The sequence below is a fragment of the Sciurus vulgaris genome, assembly GCF_902686455.1.
Source record: "Sciurus vulgaris genome assembly, chromosome: 11".
In the NCBI taxonomy this organism is placed as follows: Eukaryota; Metazoa; Chordata; class Mammalia; order Rodentia; family Sciuridae; genus Sciurus; species Sciurus vulgaris.
This window is the reverse complement of record NC_136472.1, coordinates 51,272,327-51,290,534: the sequence shown is the minus strand read 5'-3', so window position 1 is coordinate 51,290,534 and position 18,208 is coordinate 51,272,327. Positions and strand designations below refer to the sequence as shown.

Sequence of the window (18,208 nt, the reverse complement as noted above, 5' to 3'; positions counted from 1 at the left end):
TATAAATATAGTTGAAGGCACTATTTATTGGATACTTATTTTCCCTTGGTTTAGTCCTTATTTTGTCTTTTTTCTATTTCTCTGGAGAGTTACCTGAAGTAAATTTCTTTTATGTGACATTTTTCTAAGATTCTCTTTCGGTTTAGGTAAGGCAGTATTCTAGGGACACCAAGAGAAGGTAAGCTCTAACTCAGACAAAAGGAGCTGATACATAAAAACCCATTGTTGCTGGAGGTGGTGACCCACACTTGTGATCCCAGCAACTTGGGAGGCAGAAGCAGGAGGATCACAAGTTCAAGGCCAGCCTCAACAACTTAGCAAGGCTAGTCTCAGTGAAGCCCTAAGCAACTTAGCAAGATCCTGTCTCAGATAAAAAATAAAAAGGACTGTGGCTGTAGCTCAGTGGTACAATGTCCCTGGGTTCAATCCCCTGTAGTAATACAAACAAGCAAACAGACATTGTTTTGTCTGCTGACTTCTTAAATGTTTGAGCATTTGTCATGGCCCAGGAGCTTCAGCACTTGTAAACAAGGGCACCTATGTGGAATTGTCTAGGAGTCCATGGTGGTTCAGAAAATGGTACAGGAGTTTCATTCCTCAAAAGCATATTGGGTGTCTGCTCTATTCAAGGAATATTGAGTAGAGCTAGCTGCACATTCATCCTGCTGCCTGATGAACTTCTTAAACTGGAGGGTTTTCTGCACCCCATCTAGACCTACAAATTGGAATCTCCAGGCAGCAGTTTCCTAAGATCTAAATCTTTTGGTAGACATATTTGAGAACTATCAGAAATAAGAGGGAGGGGGGAAGAAGAAGAAATCTTTCAGCTATGCAAAATAACATTTGCAAAGGCATTGAAGTGGTACAGGGAAAGAAGGTAGTCTGAAAACAATATATGGTATTTACAGGTGAGAAGTAGAAATAAAATTGCCAGTGCGGGTTGGGGATGATGATGATTATTGTGTTCCACTAAAGTCATTCAGTAATCCTTACTGAGGTCCCTTATCCCAAGCATTGTCCTCAACTTCAGGTCCAGTAGTGGAGATGTGTAGATGACTCGGTCTATATTAGGCACAGAACTAAGGCATTCTGTGTGCATTCATTCATTTACTTCTTCCAACAACTCAAAGTAGTAGGATCCATTATTGTTCCCATTTTACAGATGAGGAATTGAAGTATAGAGAGGAAAAGTAACTTGCCAAGGTCTCTTGGTGGAGCCCAGGCAGTCTGGTTGCAGACTGATGCTCTTAAACTGTCTGCTTTATTTACCACATGCATCAACTCTATTACAATAAAGAGCAGCATATAATGTGAACATGGTATAAGATAGAGATGGCACAGAGAAGGGACTAAATGTGTGTGTGTTAGAAAAACTTCATGGATAGCAGCTTCACAGGGTATTTACAAATGAGTTGGCATTTTCTAGGTGCACGTGGTGAGTCATAACATACTTGCTAGAGGGAATTGCATGTGCAAAATCATGGAAATAGACACAGCATTGATTTTGGTTGTAAAAGCAAGGTTTTTCAAGAAGGGTTGAGGCATACTTGAAATGCTTTTAGAAAGACCACTGAATCAACAGAGCAGGAGGCAGGGGGCTAGGTATAAGATTTGGGTAAATTCCAGGTGGAAGTGATGACACTGCCTAGTGAGATATAAAGGAAGGAATGAACGTGAGTGACAGCCAGAGGACCTGGCACAGGATAGATACTCAATAAGCATTGTCTTGTGTGAGTGTCTGTGAGGGAGAGGGTGCCAGGGTTTGAAAAAGAGCCTGTGGGAGACTCATAGTGTGATTAACAGAAATAAGGCAGGTGTAGGAAGCAGTGTGGGGAGTGGTACAGGTTTGGCGTGTTTGAGTTGGAGATGCCTGAGGGACAACCAGTTTGATTCGGGTGTCTTGCTCAGCTGGGGCCATGAATTAGCTCACTGAGAAAGGAAGAATCCTTGGGTGTTCGACCCCTCTGATCTGCCACTCTTCTTTAAAGTGTAAAGCAGAGTGCCAATTTTGACACTTGAGGCTGCTGAATGCCAAGGGATGACTGGAGTGTGTGCAGAGTACAAGTACCTAAATAAAGACAGAGCAACCTCATATCTACATCTGACAGGGACATCAAGCTGTACCTGTCAATTGTTTATTCAGTGTGCACCCAAATGGCAAAAGTGTCCAATCCTCACACTCAAAAAAATCAAGGTCAATTTTGAAGAGTCAGATATATGGGGTGCAAAAAGATACAACTGTGTAACTCTTTCTCTAAATCCCCAGTATGTTTGTTTTTGACATCATGGAGAAGCGTGTGTTAGTGCCGGGTTTCAATTTCATGGTTGGACACTGTGAAATATCCTATTTTGCATGTCCCTGGTGTGATATGAAGGGCTTCAGGTATCCATTTACATTTCTACTCACACTGAAAGCAGTTGAAATGAAGTCCCAAATGTCCCAGCCAAAGGCACCAGAGCCTGACTCACCTTATGCTAGAATTTCCTCAGACATCAAAAATAAGCCTTTTGGCTGTAGATCAAGAGGTTGGGTAATGAGGACTGATGTTAAGCATATGGAGGGCAGTGGCAAGGAGGGAGGGGCAGTGTCATAGAGGTAGGAATGACTATGAGAAAGCAAGGGGAATTCTTGTGACTTCCAGTCCTGAAAGTTGTCTGAGATAATTTCATAGATAGTTAGTATCCTAATCATAGACATGTTCTGCACTAGTGCACAGCTGCAGATGACTGAAGATTGTAGTAACATGTTGATATCATTTGCTAGTCCCTAAATCACCCTTCTATGTAAAGGCATAAAGTCAATAGACATTTGGTTTTGTGCCCAACTGGTAGATTTGAGGGATGGATGTGACCCAGTGTGACCCAGTGAGACATTCTTCTCTCCAGATAGGAATTATAGAGTGAATCTGTCTAAGAGGAAAAAGGAATCAAGCAAATGTCTTAAGACAGGGTAGCCAGTGTGCTAATACCATTGTGGGAGTCGCAAGGGGCAAAGGAGGAAGAAAAGTCTATTTCTGTACTTCCTAGTCTGGGCCAAGAAGCAGATGGCAGATTTGACAGCAGTGCATTTAGCAGAACTGTCACTGTGGAGTGAACCACCTTGCCAAGTTGGCAGCATCTGTGTTTGGGAGTATGGGAATTTATTAGATAGGAATTCCAGGTCCTCAGAGATGTGCTCTCCCTATGCAAGCGAATTAGGGAATCCAGATCATCATTAAGACTGATGGTTTATCTAGAAAACTGAGGCATAGAAGATAATCAGGGATGGGTTTCTTTTTTTTTTTTTTTTTAATGAGAGGAGAAAAGGGTCAATTTAGAGAATTGTATTGATTCTCCATTTTTTGTTTTTGTTTTTGTTGTAAAACCCTAGTATCTACTTTTACTGTTGGAAGTTGTATTACAATCAACTCTTAGCTGGGAATCAGGAAATTTGAGTGTTTTTTGTTTGTTTGTTTTGTGACTGAGTAGAGCTCATTAATTTTAGAACTGTTAATTATTACTGATAATAATGCCAGAGATCCACTGGGCTTGATGCTGCAGATAAAGTCATGAATAGTCCCCACCCTTATGGAGGTTACAGTTATCAGGGGAGATGTATAATGCAATGGGAAATTAAGATGTAATGTGATGTGTGCTCTGCTAGGCCTACGTCGGAAGTACAATGGAAGCACAAACCGAGGGCAATTAACCAGTGTTAAATGTGAAAAACAAAGTCTTCAGGAAGTCATGCCTACGCTGAAACTGATGGGTATATAGGTTGGGAGGTACCAGTGAAAGGTGGATATGGTTGTGTCCCTCTAACAGAGGGTGAATCCTGGAAGAGAGAAAGTTTGGCTAGAGTATACGGGGAGGTGTGAATGTTTGGGAGGGAGAGTGAAAGCACATAAGTGGTGAGTTATAAAGTTTGGGAGATAAGAGCAACACAAATCACCTTGTGTGCTAAATTAGGGAATTTGTACTTTATTCTGAAAGTATCAGGGATCCATAATGGTTTTGTGTAGGGCCTCATATTTGCTCATCAAAAATATGCCTGGTTGTTGTATGAAGGAGGACTGGAGAAGTCTTCGCAGAACATGGAGAAGTCTTCGCAGAACATAGAGAAGCTAGGAGGTTCTGGAAGTACTAAAGAAGGGGGAGGGTGATGACCTCATTAAAGACAGTGTTGGGGGCAGAATGAGGAATGGAGAAAAGTAACTGGGCTGGAGAAACTTAAGGAGGGAGCATTGCTAGGATTTGAGCACTGAATGAACTCCAAGTTGAATAAGAGGCAGAAGTTGGAAGACCCCTGATGCCAGGATGTGGGTGCCAAGGTGAATGCTGGTGCCATTCACTGAGAGGAGACTACTAGAGCGAAACAGGTTGGGTCAATTATGGGGTGGCTGCCGGTCAAGTTCTGAGAGGGAAACAAACTCTGAAGTAGAGATTTGCATATGCTTCATTAGAAAGTGCTCTCAGGATAAATTCTGGGGTAGGGATGAGGTAGTGAAGGAAGCAGAGCTGGGCAGGAGAAGTTGAATTCAATGCAGTTACAAACACCTCAGTTATTCCTGCAGGGATCTTTAGAGTTGGAATTGCCTTTCAGAGTTGTCCTAAATTGGAGCAAGGGAACCAGAACTTTATACTACCTTCATCTACCACTTATGGAATGTAAGCTACCCTAGGAAGGGGATTTGACTTTGGACAAGGTGACTCTACAACCTAAGACAAGTTCTAGATAAATAGTCAGCTGAGAGCTGCTGGCTGCCAACTCTTCCAACAGCCATCAGAATATATCTTTTGGTCATGGAAGGGATGGGGTAGCATACCATGGTATCCACTACAGAACTGTGATGTTAAGTAAACCAATGTCTCTGGGCTTTTCTCTTCCTATGCTTAAAAAGAAGGGGCTGGACCAGCTAATTACAAAGGATGTACATACTTAAACATTCCATGAGAATCAGAAGACAGTAGAAGTAGAAAATTACCAAGTGTAATCAACCTGTTTTTAACAGATATAGAAATGGAGGCCCTCTGAGGTGAGGTAGTTTTATAAGACTGCCAGTGAGTTTGTGGGAAAGATTTCTTTATTTCTTGTGCATGTCTTTACCTCTGCTTCTCCTGAGAGCTAAGGCTAGAAAGGCACTCATCAAGGCAGGAGAGGGAGCAATCAGGCCTTTCCTTCCTTGTTCCTGTTGAAGTGGCTGGAGACTTTAGTAGACTCACACTGGGGTCATATCAAATTGATGTATTTTACACTTGCTTAAAGTAAGTCAGCAAGTTAAGGACTGAGTCCAAGTAGAGTCTAAATTGAAGTTCCATTTATGCTTATCTTTGAAATTTTCTACAAGGCCTACTTTTACTCCCTGCCCTCCCTATTAACCTGTTAAGCTCACCTTTCTATAGGAGTCTCTCTAGCACATTGACGAAACAATTTACTAGTTTGGCTTGTATTTCTCAGTTGTTTCTGAGTGTCTTAAGAACACACAGGCTAAGGACACTTACATGCCATGATCACAAGGAAAAATAAATGGTATCTTCTCCATTGCAGTCACAGTTCTGATGAATGGGACATAGATGAACCCCCTTTCATTTTATAGCTGCAGTGACTGAATCAAAATTACTACTAATTGTACTCCCTGTGGATGGCAACCAATTCTTCCTTGTTCTAACCTGTTAACACATTAGTGCATTTTCTTATTCTTTTGGCAACTGCAATAAAATAATTATGTGTCCTTGGTGTGAAGGCAACACAAACACAATCAAGATGAAGCCTGACTGGGGGATTCAAAGGTCATCCCCTCACTATTCCCATGTCTTACTTTAGACAAAGAGACCTATGTAGCTTAGAATCAGAGAATCTGTTTCTGTGGAATCTACTGGAGTTGGATGGCACCTCTGATGTTTTGTTGCACAGCGTGGATAACTGACCCATTTTTCTGTTTTATTGCAGCAAAATGTATCTATGGAGGAAGAGTTCTTGCAGAAGGCCAGAGGATTTTAACCAAGAGCTGTAGGGAATGCCGAGTAAGTTTTAATCTTATGTTTCTGTCACTTCTGGAGAGTGAATAGATATATGTATGGGCTTTTGATTAGGTTTTTGAGCATACCTATTGGCCTGTTTGGGTTCCTGATGGGCAGAACCCTCTGTGGTGGGTGGGCTGGAGTTGAGGATGGGGGCACCTAATTACTATTAGTATGTGATTAGCTTGCGGTCAGGTGGAAGGAGGTTTTAGGAAGGATGTGAGAGAGGAGAGTTAGCAGCTACTACAAGACAGTGAAGTTGGAGGGTGACCAAGGAGAAGGGTTTTGAGTTGGTGTTAGGGGAATTGGTCTATGATGCCAGCTGTGACAGTGTCAGCTCTACTCCCAGTGACTGATGAGATACTAGAAGATTCCTTGTCTTCTGTCTGCCTCCTCTATGAAATAAGATGTATAAAACCATAGGCTTCATTCAGTAATTGTCCAACAAATATGCATTAAATAAATTCCAGTATTGTCCTGGGTTTTGAGTATACAACAGTGAATGAGGAAAGTCTATCATACTATTTGCAGTTTAGTGAGGTAGATAGTAAGAAAATAAATAAATATGTAATCTAATGACAAATTCTATTGTAAAAACATGAAGTAGGCTGACAGGATAGAGGTTTGATGGGGATGAGTGGTCTGGGAAGGCCTCCTTGAAGATATAATTTTAGAATACAACCTTGAATAAGGCATGGGAGCTAGCCTTAGAGTTATGTGGGTGAAAAAAATTCCAGGGAAAGGGAAAGCAAGTACAAACAGCTTGAGATGGGCACTTACTTGACATTTTCAGGGATGAACAAGGACACCAGAATAGCTGAAATGAACTCAGTAAGAGGAGGTCAGTAGGAAATGAAACTATAGGGATAGCTAGGGCTAGATCATTTAGGGCTTGTAAGGTAGGATATTAAAGGTTCTGTTAGTTTGACAATTTTGTTTATTCACAAATCTTTCTCCATTGTGATAATTCCATTCACTTTGATCATTCATTTATTCATTCATTTATTCAGTGAATATTTCTCAAGCATATTCTTTTTGCAGGAGATGAAGATTTAGCAGTGAGCAAAAAAATTTTTTTTAGTATTTCATGAAATATTTTTAGAACACCTACTATGAACCAGGCAGAGAGCAAAGAGTTGAGATTAAATGGAGCACTTTATGGTTCTCTGAAAATCCTGGCATAAACAAGGAAGAGGGACAAGTGAACCAAGTTTTAGTATGGGATGGTCAGTCTAGTGCTGTTGGCCAGTCTTACATGCTAAGTAATAGCATTGATTAAAAGCCCTTGAATCAACATTAAAGGGTCAATCAGGGCATCTGGAAGGTGGTAACTGGTCTTTATAGTAATTGTTCCCTAAGTGGAGGAGGGTGAAGACACATTCCAAGCAAAAGGAATAGCATTTACAAATGTCAAAAGTCAGATATTATTCAGGAAACTATAAAGACAGTCAGGTATTATTTAGGAAAATACAAAGAATTTGACTTGGTGAAGTCAAATGTGGGAGAGTAAAGAGAAATGAAGCTACAAAGGCAGAGAAGTGGGAAAGTACCAATTTTGGACTTGATCTTGAGGTGAGGGTCCATTAAAGGGATGCATGCATGTATGCCATGGCAGCTTTGCATTTTCAAGGCTAATTTTGATTGGGTGGAGGATATGGTTGGGCAGCATTGGGTGAATTTGAACAACTGTAGAAATGCTGAGGCCACTGCACCTCTCTGCGGTGGCAGAGAAGAGAGAAAAGACGAGATTTGAGCTGTTTAGAAATAGCATTGAAAAGACTCTGTGAGTAGTTAGATTTGTGAGGTGGGAGGAGGAACCAAGTCAATGTCCGGATTCCTGTCACGGTCAAGGGGAATAACATTTTCTGATTTTGGTTGCAATCAGCATAAACCTTCTCTCAATAATATAGGCAAAACTTATAATATTATTGGAAAGAAATGAGGGCATTGATATGATCCCTAAAAAGTCAAAAGACTAGGTTTGGAACTAAGCAGGGACTAGGTAGTCCCAGAAGTTTGGAAGCAGGGTCCATAGCCATGGTCTAGGAGGGAGGAATCTGGCAGGCACATCTCTGCTGTGATGAATCACTTTCAATCATTTGTACTGTCCTCAAGGCATTTATAGAAGACTTAAGGTGTTAGGAGTGGGCATATGATTAGTAAAGCTTTGATTATATGTCTGAGCCCTGATTATTCATGTTGGGAGAGAATTTGGCCTTTTCATCATCTGTGTAGGAAGCCAGCACCTGGAATTATCATCCCCACTAAGACTACATGCAATGGAGAGACTATTCCCTGAGAGGAAACTGTGGTACCCTCTGAAAGGGAGAGTGGATCATGGGAAACCAAGATAATGTAAATGCCCTTTCATTAGATGAGGGTACTGTGCTTAATTGAGAGAGGAGGGCCATGTTTTGAAGCTGAGAAAGGAGTGGAGAAAGAATGGGACTAGTTCTAGACATGTTGAGCTTGATAGTAGTTTAGCTATTAATTGTTATGTAACCAACTCCCTAAAACTTGATGGCTAAGAACAATATTTTATTATTATCTCTCAGGGTTGTGTGGGTTTAACAGGCTGAGCTGAATGATTCTCACTTGAGGTCTCACATGTTGCTGGACCTAAAGTCGTGGGAAGGCTTGACATGGCTGGATGTTCAAGAGGGTTTGTTTATTTACGTGGCTAACACATCAACTAAGAGGAATGGGACAGATATTTCTCTATGTCTGACTATAGTCTCTCCCTTTCTCTGCAGTCTCTAGACATGGCTAGCTTGGGCTTCCTTCCAACATGGTGGACTCAAGGATTTCTTACTTGGTGGCTAGCTTCCCCCCAGAACAGACTGTTCAAAAGACTGAGTTGGAGGTTCCAGTGTTTCTTATAACCTGAGCTCTAGAGCTATGCAGTGCCATTTCCTCTACATTCTATTGCTGATACAGGACAAGCCCAGATTCATCACAGAGGATGATACAATTGCATGAATACTAGGAAACATGGTTCATCAGAGCGACGAGCATCACTGGAGCCAGCTACCAAAATAAGACTTTGTGATACAGTGTTTCTACTTGAAAATACCTTTGTCTTCACACACACACACACACACACACACACACACACACACACACACACACATCCCTTCATGGTAATTTACTAACATAATAGGTAACTCATTCCATGACTGGAGAACATTAGTGATCAGCAAATTCCTTTAAATGAGTGGAAATCTACCTTTCAGTAACTTCTACCCAGTAAACTTAGTTTTGCCTTCCAGAGAATAAAAGTGAATCTGTTTACTTTTGCAGTGTTACATTGTGGTTGAAAAGTCAGAATCTGCAACCCAATGAACCTGGGTTTAAATCCTAGAATTTGACCTAGTTATCAGAGTTCCTTGCCACCAGGGTGTTCCAGTAAGAGCTGGGCTGGAGGACATGCTCAGTTTAGGCAGAGTGAGAGTTCTTTTGTCCTCTTGCATGCTTCCCCTCTTCTGATCCTCCCTTACCCGCTACAACTTAAGAATAGACAATTTTATAGGCAGAACTACCTGCCTGAGAGAAATGTGAGTGAAGTCAACTTCAATAAGAGAATGTTTGCCCCATTGCATTTTAATCTGATACCCCTTTATTGCCCAACATTAGCTGGAAAAAATTGGACAACGTAGTAACACTACCTACCTGTCTAATCTAGGGTCTTAGTAGAATCTGAGGCACGAACTTTTGTGTTGATGCTTTATTTATTCATTCTTTGGTGGTGATGGGGAAGGAGAGGTACAGTCCTAGAAATGAAAGAGAGGTACAGACACAAGAAAGTAAGAAAGGAATGGCAGGGGAGCAAACACAAGATCATGCATTACAGAGAAGGCACAGCCCTACTGCAAAGCACAGCTGGTTTTGTGAGGCATTTCCAGAGAGACTGACAGAACCACTGTGACCCTCTTTGCAAGTGCTTTTATCTACTTTATTTCATTTTGTTCTCATCACATCCCTAGAGAAAAGGAAGGAATGTATGTTGAAGATTGAAAAGAATGAGGCATTTAGAGACTTACAGAAGCTTTCTAGGATACGAACAAAATAAACTAAATCTAGCTCTTTACAGAAATTTGAGGAGAAAGGGCTCTTTGCCATATCCTATCTCTCATTGGCCGAATCTGCCTTAGGGGTTAACCTCTTTGAATGTCCCTACTGGATTTCTCATTCTCTCATCTTGTCCACCAGTGGGAATGCCAGAGACTCCATGGATCCAGCCAGTTTTGTGGATACACAGGTGTGGTGGTCTCTCTGTGTCCCTACGTGCTACGTATAGGGGCTTCTTAGCCTGTGGCAGAAGCAAGAATGCATGTGCCTGCAGCAGTAAGGGCTTTATGATCTCTCAGTCAACAAGGAATCTTCCAGTCCTGGGAGTATGGTGGGATAGGTGGAAGTGATCAGTTACCTTGGACTAGCACATAGGGATGCATTACCACATAGGGATACTGAGTGGATTAAAGAAGATAAAGTATGTGAATAATTTAATGCAATGCTTGGTGCAAAGTAAGTCCTCATTAAATGACAACCATTCTTATTATTTCACATGACTGTGTATGTCCTCCTTGAATATAAGACAAATGTCTTCTACTCTGTAAATTGTTTCACTTCTAGGGGAAGGGAATTGATTTAGATTCTAAAACCCTTGCTTTTGTCCTTTACCTAGGGAAAGTTGGGATGATGAAAGACAGTATTCCCCCTGTGCTTATGATGCTAGCACCAGCCGTGGATCCGTCATTTGTAACTAGCAACCTCTTACGTATTGGGTGGAGGCAGTGTGTGACTCTAGCTAGGGTCACTATTATGACTTGATCTCTTGTTATCATCGGAAAGGATTAAGGCAGACACATTTGGGACCTATAAAAGATACATAGTTTTAAATGAATTTAAATGCCAGCTTATTTGCGTAATTCCTACCACTGTTACTGGCATGTTGTGGGTGTGCTATCATGTGTGTGAATGCACATGAATAATTTCATCCTTTTTAAAAAAAACATGTTTTTTATTCATTGTCTTTCAGCAGTTATTTATGAAATCGTTACTTTAGGCACAGAGAGAAGGGCATTCGACAGTATTATTTAACATTTATTGAGCACTTACTATTTTCTAAACACTTTTTTAAAGCATTTTAAACATATTATTCCATTTAAGCCTCATGCTAACCCTGTGAAGTAGATACTTTATAGTAATGCAAATTGGGCCACAGCGTAACAAGGCCACATGGCTGATGATTGAGCTAGCTTGGATCAAGTCCTTTGTGGTCTGACTTTTCTTCTCTTTGGCCTCTCTGTTGCCACTCCTGCTGCTGTTAGACTTATTTGGAACTTTTTTTCACCTCTGAATTTTAGATGGGTAGATTCAGAAAGATTGAATGATTACTTTTCAATCTATCTACCAATCAGAATTGATCAGGCTAGGGCCTATCAATTCTCTTGATCAGGGCAGCTTTTATAAAGGTCACAGAAGAGCTTTGGGACACATTTAATGGGTGTGGAGAGAGGGGGTTAGGTATTGAATAAGAAGTCTTCTGAGCTCTGGCAGGAAAGACTTATGCCCCAGTGCTCTATGGCATCTGTGTTAGTTAGTTTCTTTTTGTTGCTGTGACAAAAATATCTGACAAGAACAACTTCGAGGAGGAAAGGTTTATTTTGGGCTCACAGTATCAGAAGTTCAGTCTGTGGTTGTCCAACTCCATTTCTCTGGCTTGAGATGAGGCAGAACATCATGGTGAAAGGGTGTGGTGGAGGAAGGCTGCTCAACTCAGGACTACTGGGAAAGAGAGGGAGAGTCAAGAGGGAAGGGAGAGAATCAGTTCCCAAGGCCCTCCTTGGACCTCCTTCCTCTAGCCATGCCCAGCCTATCTACAGTTACCATCTAGTAGTTTATTCAGATGATTAACTCAGCAAATGAATTTGTCCACTGTGAGGTCAGAGCCCTCATAATCTAATCTTTTTTTTTTTTTTTTTTTTTTTTTTAACCTCTGAATAGTGTTGCATTGCCTAACAGATGTGGTTGTTTGGGGGACATTTCAGATCCAAACCACAATAGCATCTATTATATGTAATGAATTAAATTTTTTCCTATACATCTGAAATGGTGCTATATAACTACTATCCTAGAGACAATAGAAGAAACAATATTTCAAATAAATTTCTGTGTTCTATGATTAAAATGTAGATCCCCAGTTGATAAAATGCAACTTGGAGAGCCATCCGTTTCCATTTTCTGTTTTCTTTTTCTTTTCCTTATTTTTTTTTTTTTTAAAGCTTCAGACATAACAATTAAACAAGAAAAATACTTTTTTGGTGGAGGGTATTAGGGATTGAACTCAGGGGCACTTGACCAGTGAGCCACATCCCCAGCCCTATTGTGTATTTTATTTAGAGACAGGGTCTCACTGACTTGCTTAGTGCCTCACTTTTGCTGAGACATGGCTGGCTTTGAACTTGCAATCTTCCTGCCTCAGCCTTCTGAGCTGCAAGAAAAATGCTTTTGTGTCAAATATTTTCACCAAGTATTTGCAGAAGTTAATATATTTTTTTTAAGTCAAAATGAATAAACTTAATTTTGTTCAATGTTGCTCTTTTTGCAACATTTTTTTAGCCTAGCAATAATTTTTGACTCAAAGATATGAATTTTAAATATTATTAGAGATTCAAGTTTAGCACAGTGATTACTATGGAATTTGAAATTGCTTTTATTTGACCAATGACATGGAGACAGTCACTCTTAAGTGAGAATTTTATAAGAATGGTATTTTCTTACTAACCCAGAGTTCAATGTAGAGGTGATAAAAAATCTACCATAATCAGGAGGATTTAAAAATGTTAATCACAAATCACTCTCACTGGAGATAGTTTTCAAAATAAAGTTTAAAAAGCTTCATGTTTAATTATGTAGCTGGCCTAAATGGATTTAGTGGCACTTATGCAACAATAATCACAGTTCATATTTTAAATTCCAGCACAAAGGTTTTTCTCTAAACATTTGGAATTATGATCTTACTCATCAAATATGTTAAAGGTTGATTAGAATTATTGACTGATTAAATCAGCAGTCAAAGCAAGCCCCTTTTGTAAAAGAACCTTTCATGAGTGATATTTTTTTAAAAAAAAAGTTTTTGTAGCATTTCAGTATTGTTTTGTTTTACAAAAACAGTATGTACTCATTTTATATTTGGAATTTAAAGAAAAAAGGTAAAGAATGAAGTGGAAATTACTTCAGAATCTTACCACTTAGAGATAATGTCTTTTACCAGTTTGCTTTTTGATAGCAATCATGAAATTCATCTTAATCATCTTTGTTTGGGTCCTCCCAGAATCAGACCCTGAACTAAGGATTTTAGTACAAGTGATTTATTAAGGAGGTGCTTCCAGAAGAAACCAGGTAGTTTGCGGGGAATGCCAAAAGAGGAAAGGGAAGAAACGGGTAAAGAATCAGGTGATACCACCTGGAGTTCTAGAACATAAATTATACACCAGAGATTGTCCCTTCTCTAGGTAAAGAACATTCTATGCCATTCACTTGACTTTGGTTGTATCATGGGGATCTGTAGAACTTGCAGGTAATTCTGGCTTTATGCATGGGCAAGATAATCCCAGAGCTTAAGGGCAACCCTCTGAGGGTGACAGAGGTGAACCATTAGTAGCAAAGCATTCAGAACTGGGGGAAGAGGAATGGACACACAGAATGAATAAAAAAGTTCAACAGTGTCTGCCATTCATATTTATGCCAGAAGACAATAGATGAGAATGAATTTACCAATACTGTGGATAAAATTAGAGTCAATAATGGTTAAAAAATCATCATTTGCCTTTGTATTTAGCATATGCTCCAGAGACTCTGCTTATTGAACTTCAATGGGTTTATAATAATTGACTTGATTCCCTGATGGAGAAACTAAGGCACAAATATGGATACTAGCATGAAGACTGGTATTAACTCTTGAGGTTAGATATTGCCCAACACAGCCTGGAGTGAGAGTGGAATCTTGCGGTAAATGGCTAGTGAGAGTGAGTGACAGGATCAATTCTCAGAACTCAGGACCAGTTCTAAGAATTAGGAAAAAAGTAAGAGGTTAGGAAACAAAGAGCAGAAGAAAAGAAAAATAGGACAAAGAATGCTTTAGATGTTGGACTATTGTGGTGGAAAATTATGAGGTGAGGAAGCCATGGTGCAAATAATTTATGCAAAGATGAGCAGTTGGAGGTTTACATTGGGCGTTTAATGTTATGCGTGTGCTCATATTTCAGAAAGGGAATGCTTGATACAGTGGGAGTTCTTGCCAACCTAAAAGGTGGGGAAGCAGGGAGACACTGGAATGAAACCTCCTGTCCAGGTGCATCCCATTCTCCCACCTGTATTTGGATCTGCCTTTTGGCTTTACATGAGACCCCCCCCCCCTCCCCTTCTTGAGATTGCTTCTTGGTTGTCTTAAACATGCACATAAGAATGGGAGAGAAAAATTGAATGTTTTAGATAAAATAAAGGCCTCTTCAATCTTTTTAAAGATAGTAATTAATGGGACAATTTTTAAAATTCAGCATCAAACTAAATACAGATGCAAGTAATGCCGGTGAAGAGGCCCTTAGTTGAAGTTTGGTCATAAAGATTCTGCTACTGAATATTTAATACTTTATTATAAGTCATTTTACTTACATCTAAGGAAAATCTGGTGCTCATCTAACTGATGCTCTTTCAGTACATCCATACCTGCATAGCTCTGCTGCTGTCTATTTCCTCTGCTAGCAAATTTTCTTTTTCCTTTATTCCATTTTTCAAGTTCCCTCAAATGTGGCATCTTCATAATTTCTCCTCATCTGAGCAGAATTAATTATTCTCCTATGACACATTAGAATGCCTTTATGAGAGCACATTTTTTGGAACTTTATACTCTATTATGGTTTCTAGTTTAAGAAGTTATTATTTCCTTCCACCCAAACTGTGAGCTCACCAAGAGCAAGAAGATGTCTTTTTTATCTTTGGGGTCACAGTGCCTGTTGCCCAGCAGAGTGTTGGAACTCACTCATGTAAGCTAATTGTATATAACTCCCCACTTCTGCTTTCAATGATATCAGGTTGATAGCTCAAAATCAACCATTGTTAGAATATTTACACCATAGAAATCAATAAACCTCACAAATTAGGCCTTCTCCACTTGATTCAATTGTTAAAAATTTATCAGCACATCACTGTTTGCATCCTTCTGCTTTATAGTAGATACTCAAAAACTTTAAATTGAAGCTTTTTTGATACGGAAAGGAAAATGTGTCTTCTAAGAGTCTTATCAATTTAATTTGCAGTGTTATCATTATTAGTGAAATCCCTAGGAGTGTTGTTAATTACTGTAGGTTGCTATCACTGCAGGCTATTAACAATGAGCATTATAAGTTTGTATCATTGGCTAAATATATGAACATCTTTCTTTGTTTTTCTATTATTTGGCTTATAGGGTGGAGTTTTAGTAAAAATTACAGAAATGTGCCCTCCTTTGAATTGTTCAGAAAAGGATCATATTCTTCCAGAGAATCAGTGCTGCAGTGTCTGTAGAGGTAAGTGGGGTTGGTGAGGGGGCTGTGCTTAAGTGGGGTTGGGGTGGCCTTGTGAGGGTTCAGAGAATAGTGTAACGGTAATAACATGGATCCTAACCTTGGCTCTGCTGTGTAGAAACTTGCATATCCTATTTACCTTTCTCAGTCATAGTCTCTTCAATTGCAAAATGAAGATAATAATAGTATCTACCTCATAAGATTGCTGTGAAGAGTAAATGGGATAATGCATAAACACCCAGTATAATACTCAGCATGTGATAAATTGTTCAATAAACAATAGTTCATATAATAATGCTAATGATAGTTCCTGTAATAATAACTATTATCATCATTATGACATTTTCCTCATGAGTGGGATCTAGAAAAATGACTTATGGTGAATTCTTACTCATGGTGTATGTTTAGATGCAACTTTACTTTTATTTCCTTTTAGGAAAAAAGCTTCAAATAATTAACACTTGATTGCTAATTAATTCTTGGCAGAAATTGTTTTGCTTCCTCTTCCTGGAATTCTCTTCATCCCCAAATTTATTCTTATTTATTTGAACCCCGGCTCAAGTCTCACTTCCTCTCTGAAATGCTCACTGGGGCAGAATTAGGTGTATTAGGAGAATCCAGCAGTTATACAAAATCATAAAAAGCAAACCTAGTTAAGCTCATAGCTATTATTTTGAAACCATACTTATCCCCAAATACTTCACATTCTCAATTATCTCTCAAGTTAGATCCTTTTTGGCTGAACTTTGATGCTTCCAGAGTTAAGGAGGGAGGACTCAGCAACCTAGCATTTTAGCTCAGGTAGCCTCATATTTTACCATCTTTACTCTGGTGCAGGGTTTGGCTAAAATTTTCTTTAAAAGGCCTCAAAGTAAATGTATTAGCCTTTGTGGACCAGAAAGTTGTAACAGAATTACAACTACTACACTCTGCTACTGTAGCACAAAAGCAGCCGGATCATAGGTAAATGAATGGATGTGGCTGTGTTCCAATAAAACTTTATTTACAAAAGTAGGTGGGGGCCCCAAATTTGCTGACCACTCCATAGTATCTTCTGATATATTAAAAATATATTTTGCCATGGTGTGTTTTCAACTTGGGTTGTGATTTCTCTCTGTGGTTGGTACTGAGTGAACTATGCCATGACAAAATTTGTAGGAAACCCTAGCACGATGATAGCTAAGAATGGCCCTTAGAATCAGTGACATGCTGAGCATGCTCTTACAGTGTCTGCCCTGATTTATCTGCTTTTATGACTACAAGCAAATTTGCAGCTGGGATGCCTTACATTTGAGTGGAATTTTCAGAGGGATGCATTTATTGGTAACCAATAAGGTTGTTAGGTAGGTCTTATAATTTAATGCAAAATCCATCACTTGCGATTTGTTGAGGTGCCAAGTGGGACTCAGTTTATGCAAATCCTTTCTGATTTATGGTTTCATTAGAGCTGAATCATTGATTAGACCACAGAAATTCAGGATGAATTTCATTGCTCTGACCCAATTTACAATAGAGCAGGTGCCACTGCTTCTGTTAGCATTTCTCTGTAATGCATGTCCTTCTTTACCAATAGATACTGAGAGGTGTCACATCTCACTGCAAAGTAGGCTTATACAGGGCTCCCACTGGTAGCAAGCTGGTGGCTTTTTTCCAAACCTCACTCAGTGAGGGAAGAGTGAGAGACATGAGCAAGACATCATGGACTTGATCTTAATCAGAGCCACTGTGAAATTGACGACTTTCTTCTTCCTGTTTGCTTCTCACTCAGGCAGTCATTCATTTGGAAATGGATGGTTTTCTTTGGAGATATTTGTATATGGAGTCTATTTTGTGCTCTTTAACAAGTCTACATTTTGACAGGAGCTGGAGCATGTCTTTGAAAAAGATGTGGCAGGAGGGACTTTCCATGAGAAGATGGGTTGGCTAAGTCATTTGAGCCTGTGTTCTCTTGACTTTATTCATACTACTCCCATCTCAGAATTAGGACAATAGAATGAAGGAAGCAATGTTTTCCCACTAAGGCCATTTTCAATACCACCTACCGCCGTATCCTTCTCCTTTCCTGTTGACCCATAGCAGAGAAAATTCCAGAAAATCCAGCCCACTTATCCAAATGCTCAGATCTGCAGTGTACATAAGGTGATCAGAAATAGGGTAGTAGGGTATCTCTTTTTTTTTTTTTTTAAGTACAAATTAAAAGAAAAGTTAACAAAATATCAATTCAGATGAGCTACAATTCTTTTGTCTTATACTATGTTCTAGATGAATTTTACTCCATTTCTATTAATTTCAATTTATTTCCGAAGAGCATCTTTACATAATTTTGTGAGAAATACCCTTCTTCCCCCCACCCCTTTTTCTTTACGTTTGTGTTTTCTGAGTGGAGTCTTGGAGGGCAGGAAGTAGGCTAGACAATTTCTATTCCAAGAAGACTTGGAAAGTCAGGCATCTTGTCTAAGGAAAATTACTCAGTTTTTCTTATTTTTCCTCTTTTCTACCCCTCTCTAAAATAGAAAGTAATGAAAAGATGAGAAACACCCAACTTCTATGTGAAATAATGTTTATTCTGCAAGTGGAAAGGCCACAGCATTTGCTTTGTGGACGGACATTGTCCACAGAGTGACAATAAAGCAGAAAGGTGC

At 39.5% G+C, this 18,208-nt stretch overlaps 1 protein-coding gene across 2 annotated transcripts in view; it reads left to right on the top strand.

Annotated features, from left to right (window-relative positions):
• The window catches only part of NELL1 (neural EGFL like 1), an 892,614-nt gene that overhangs the window by 241,300 nt on the left and 633,106 nt on the right, over positions 1 to 18,208 (top strand). For both annotated transcript variants that reach the window (XM_079101835.1, XM_079101834.1), the window contains exons 10-11: positions 5,930 to 6,003; positions 15,470 to 15,569. In XM_079101835.1, the coding sequence (XP_078957961.1) occupies positions 5,930 to 6,003; positions 15,470 to 15,569 (174 nt within the window). The remainder of the gene's footprint in view (positions 1 to 5,929; positions 6,004 to 15,469; positions 15,570 to 18,208) is intronic.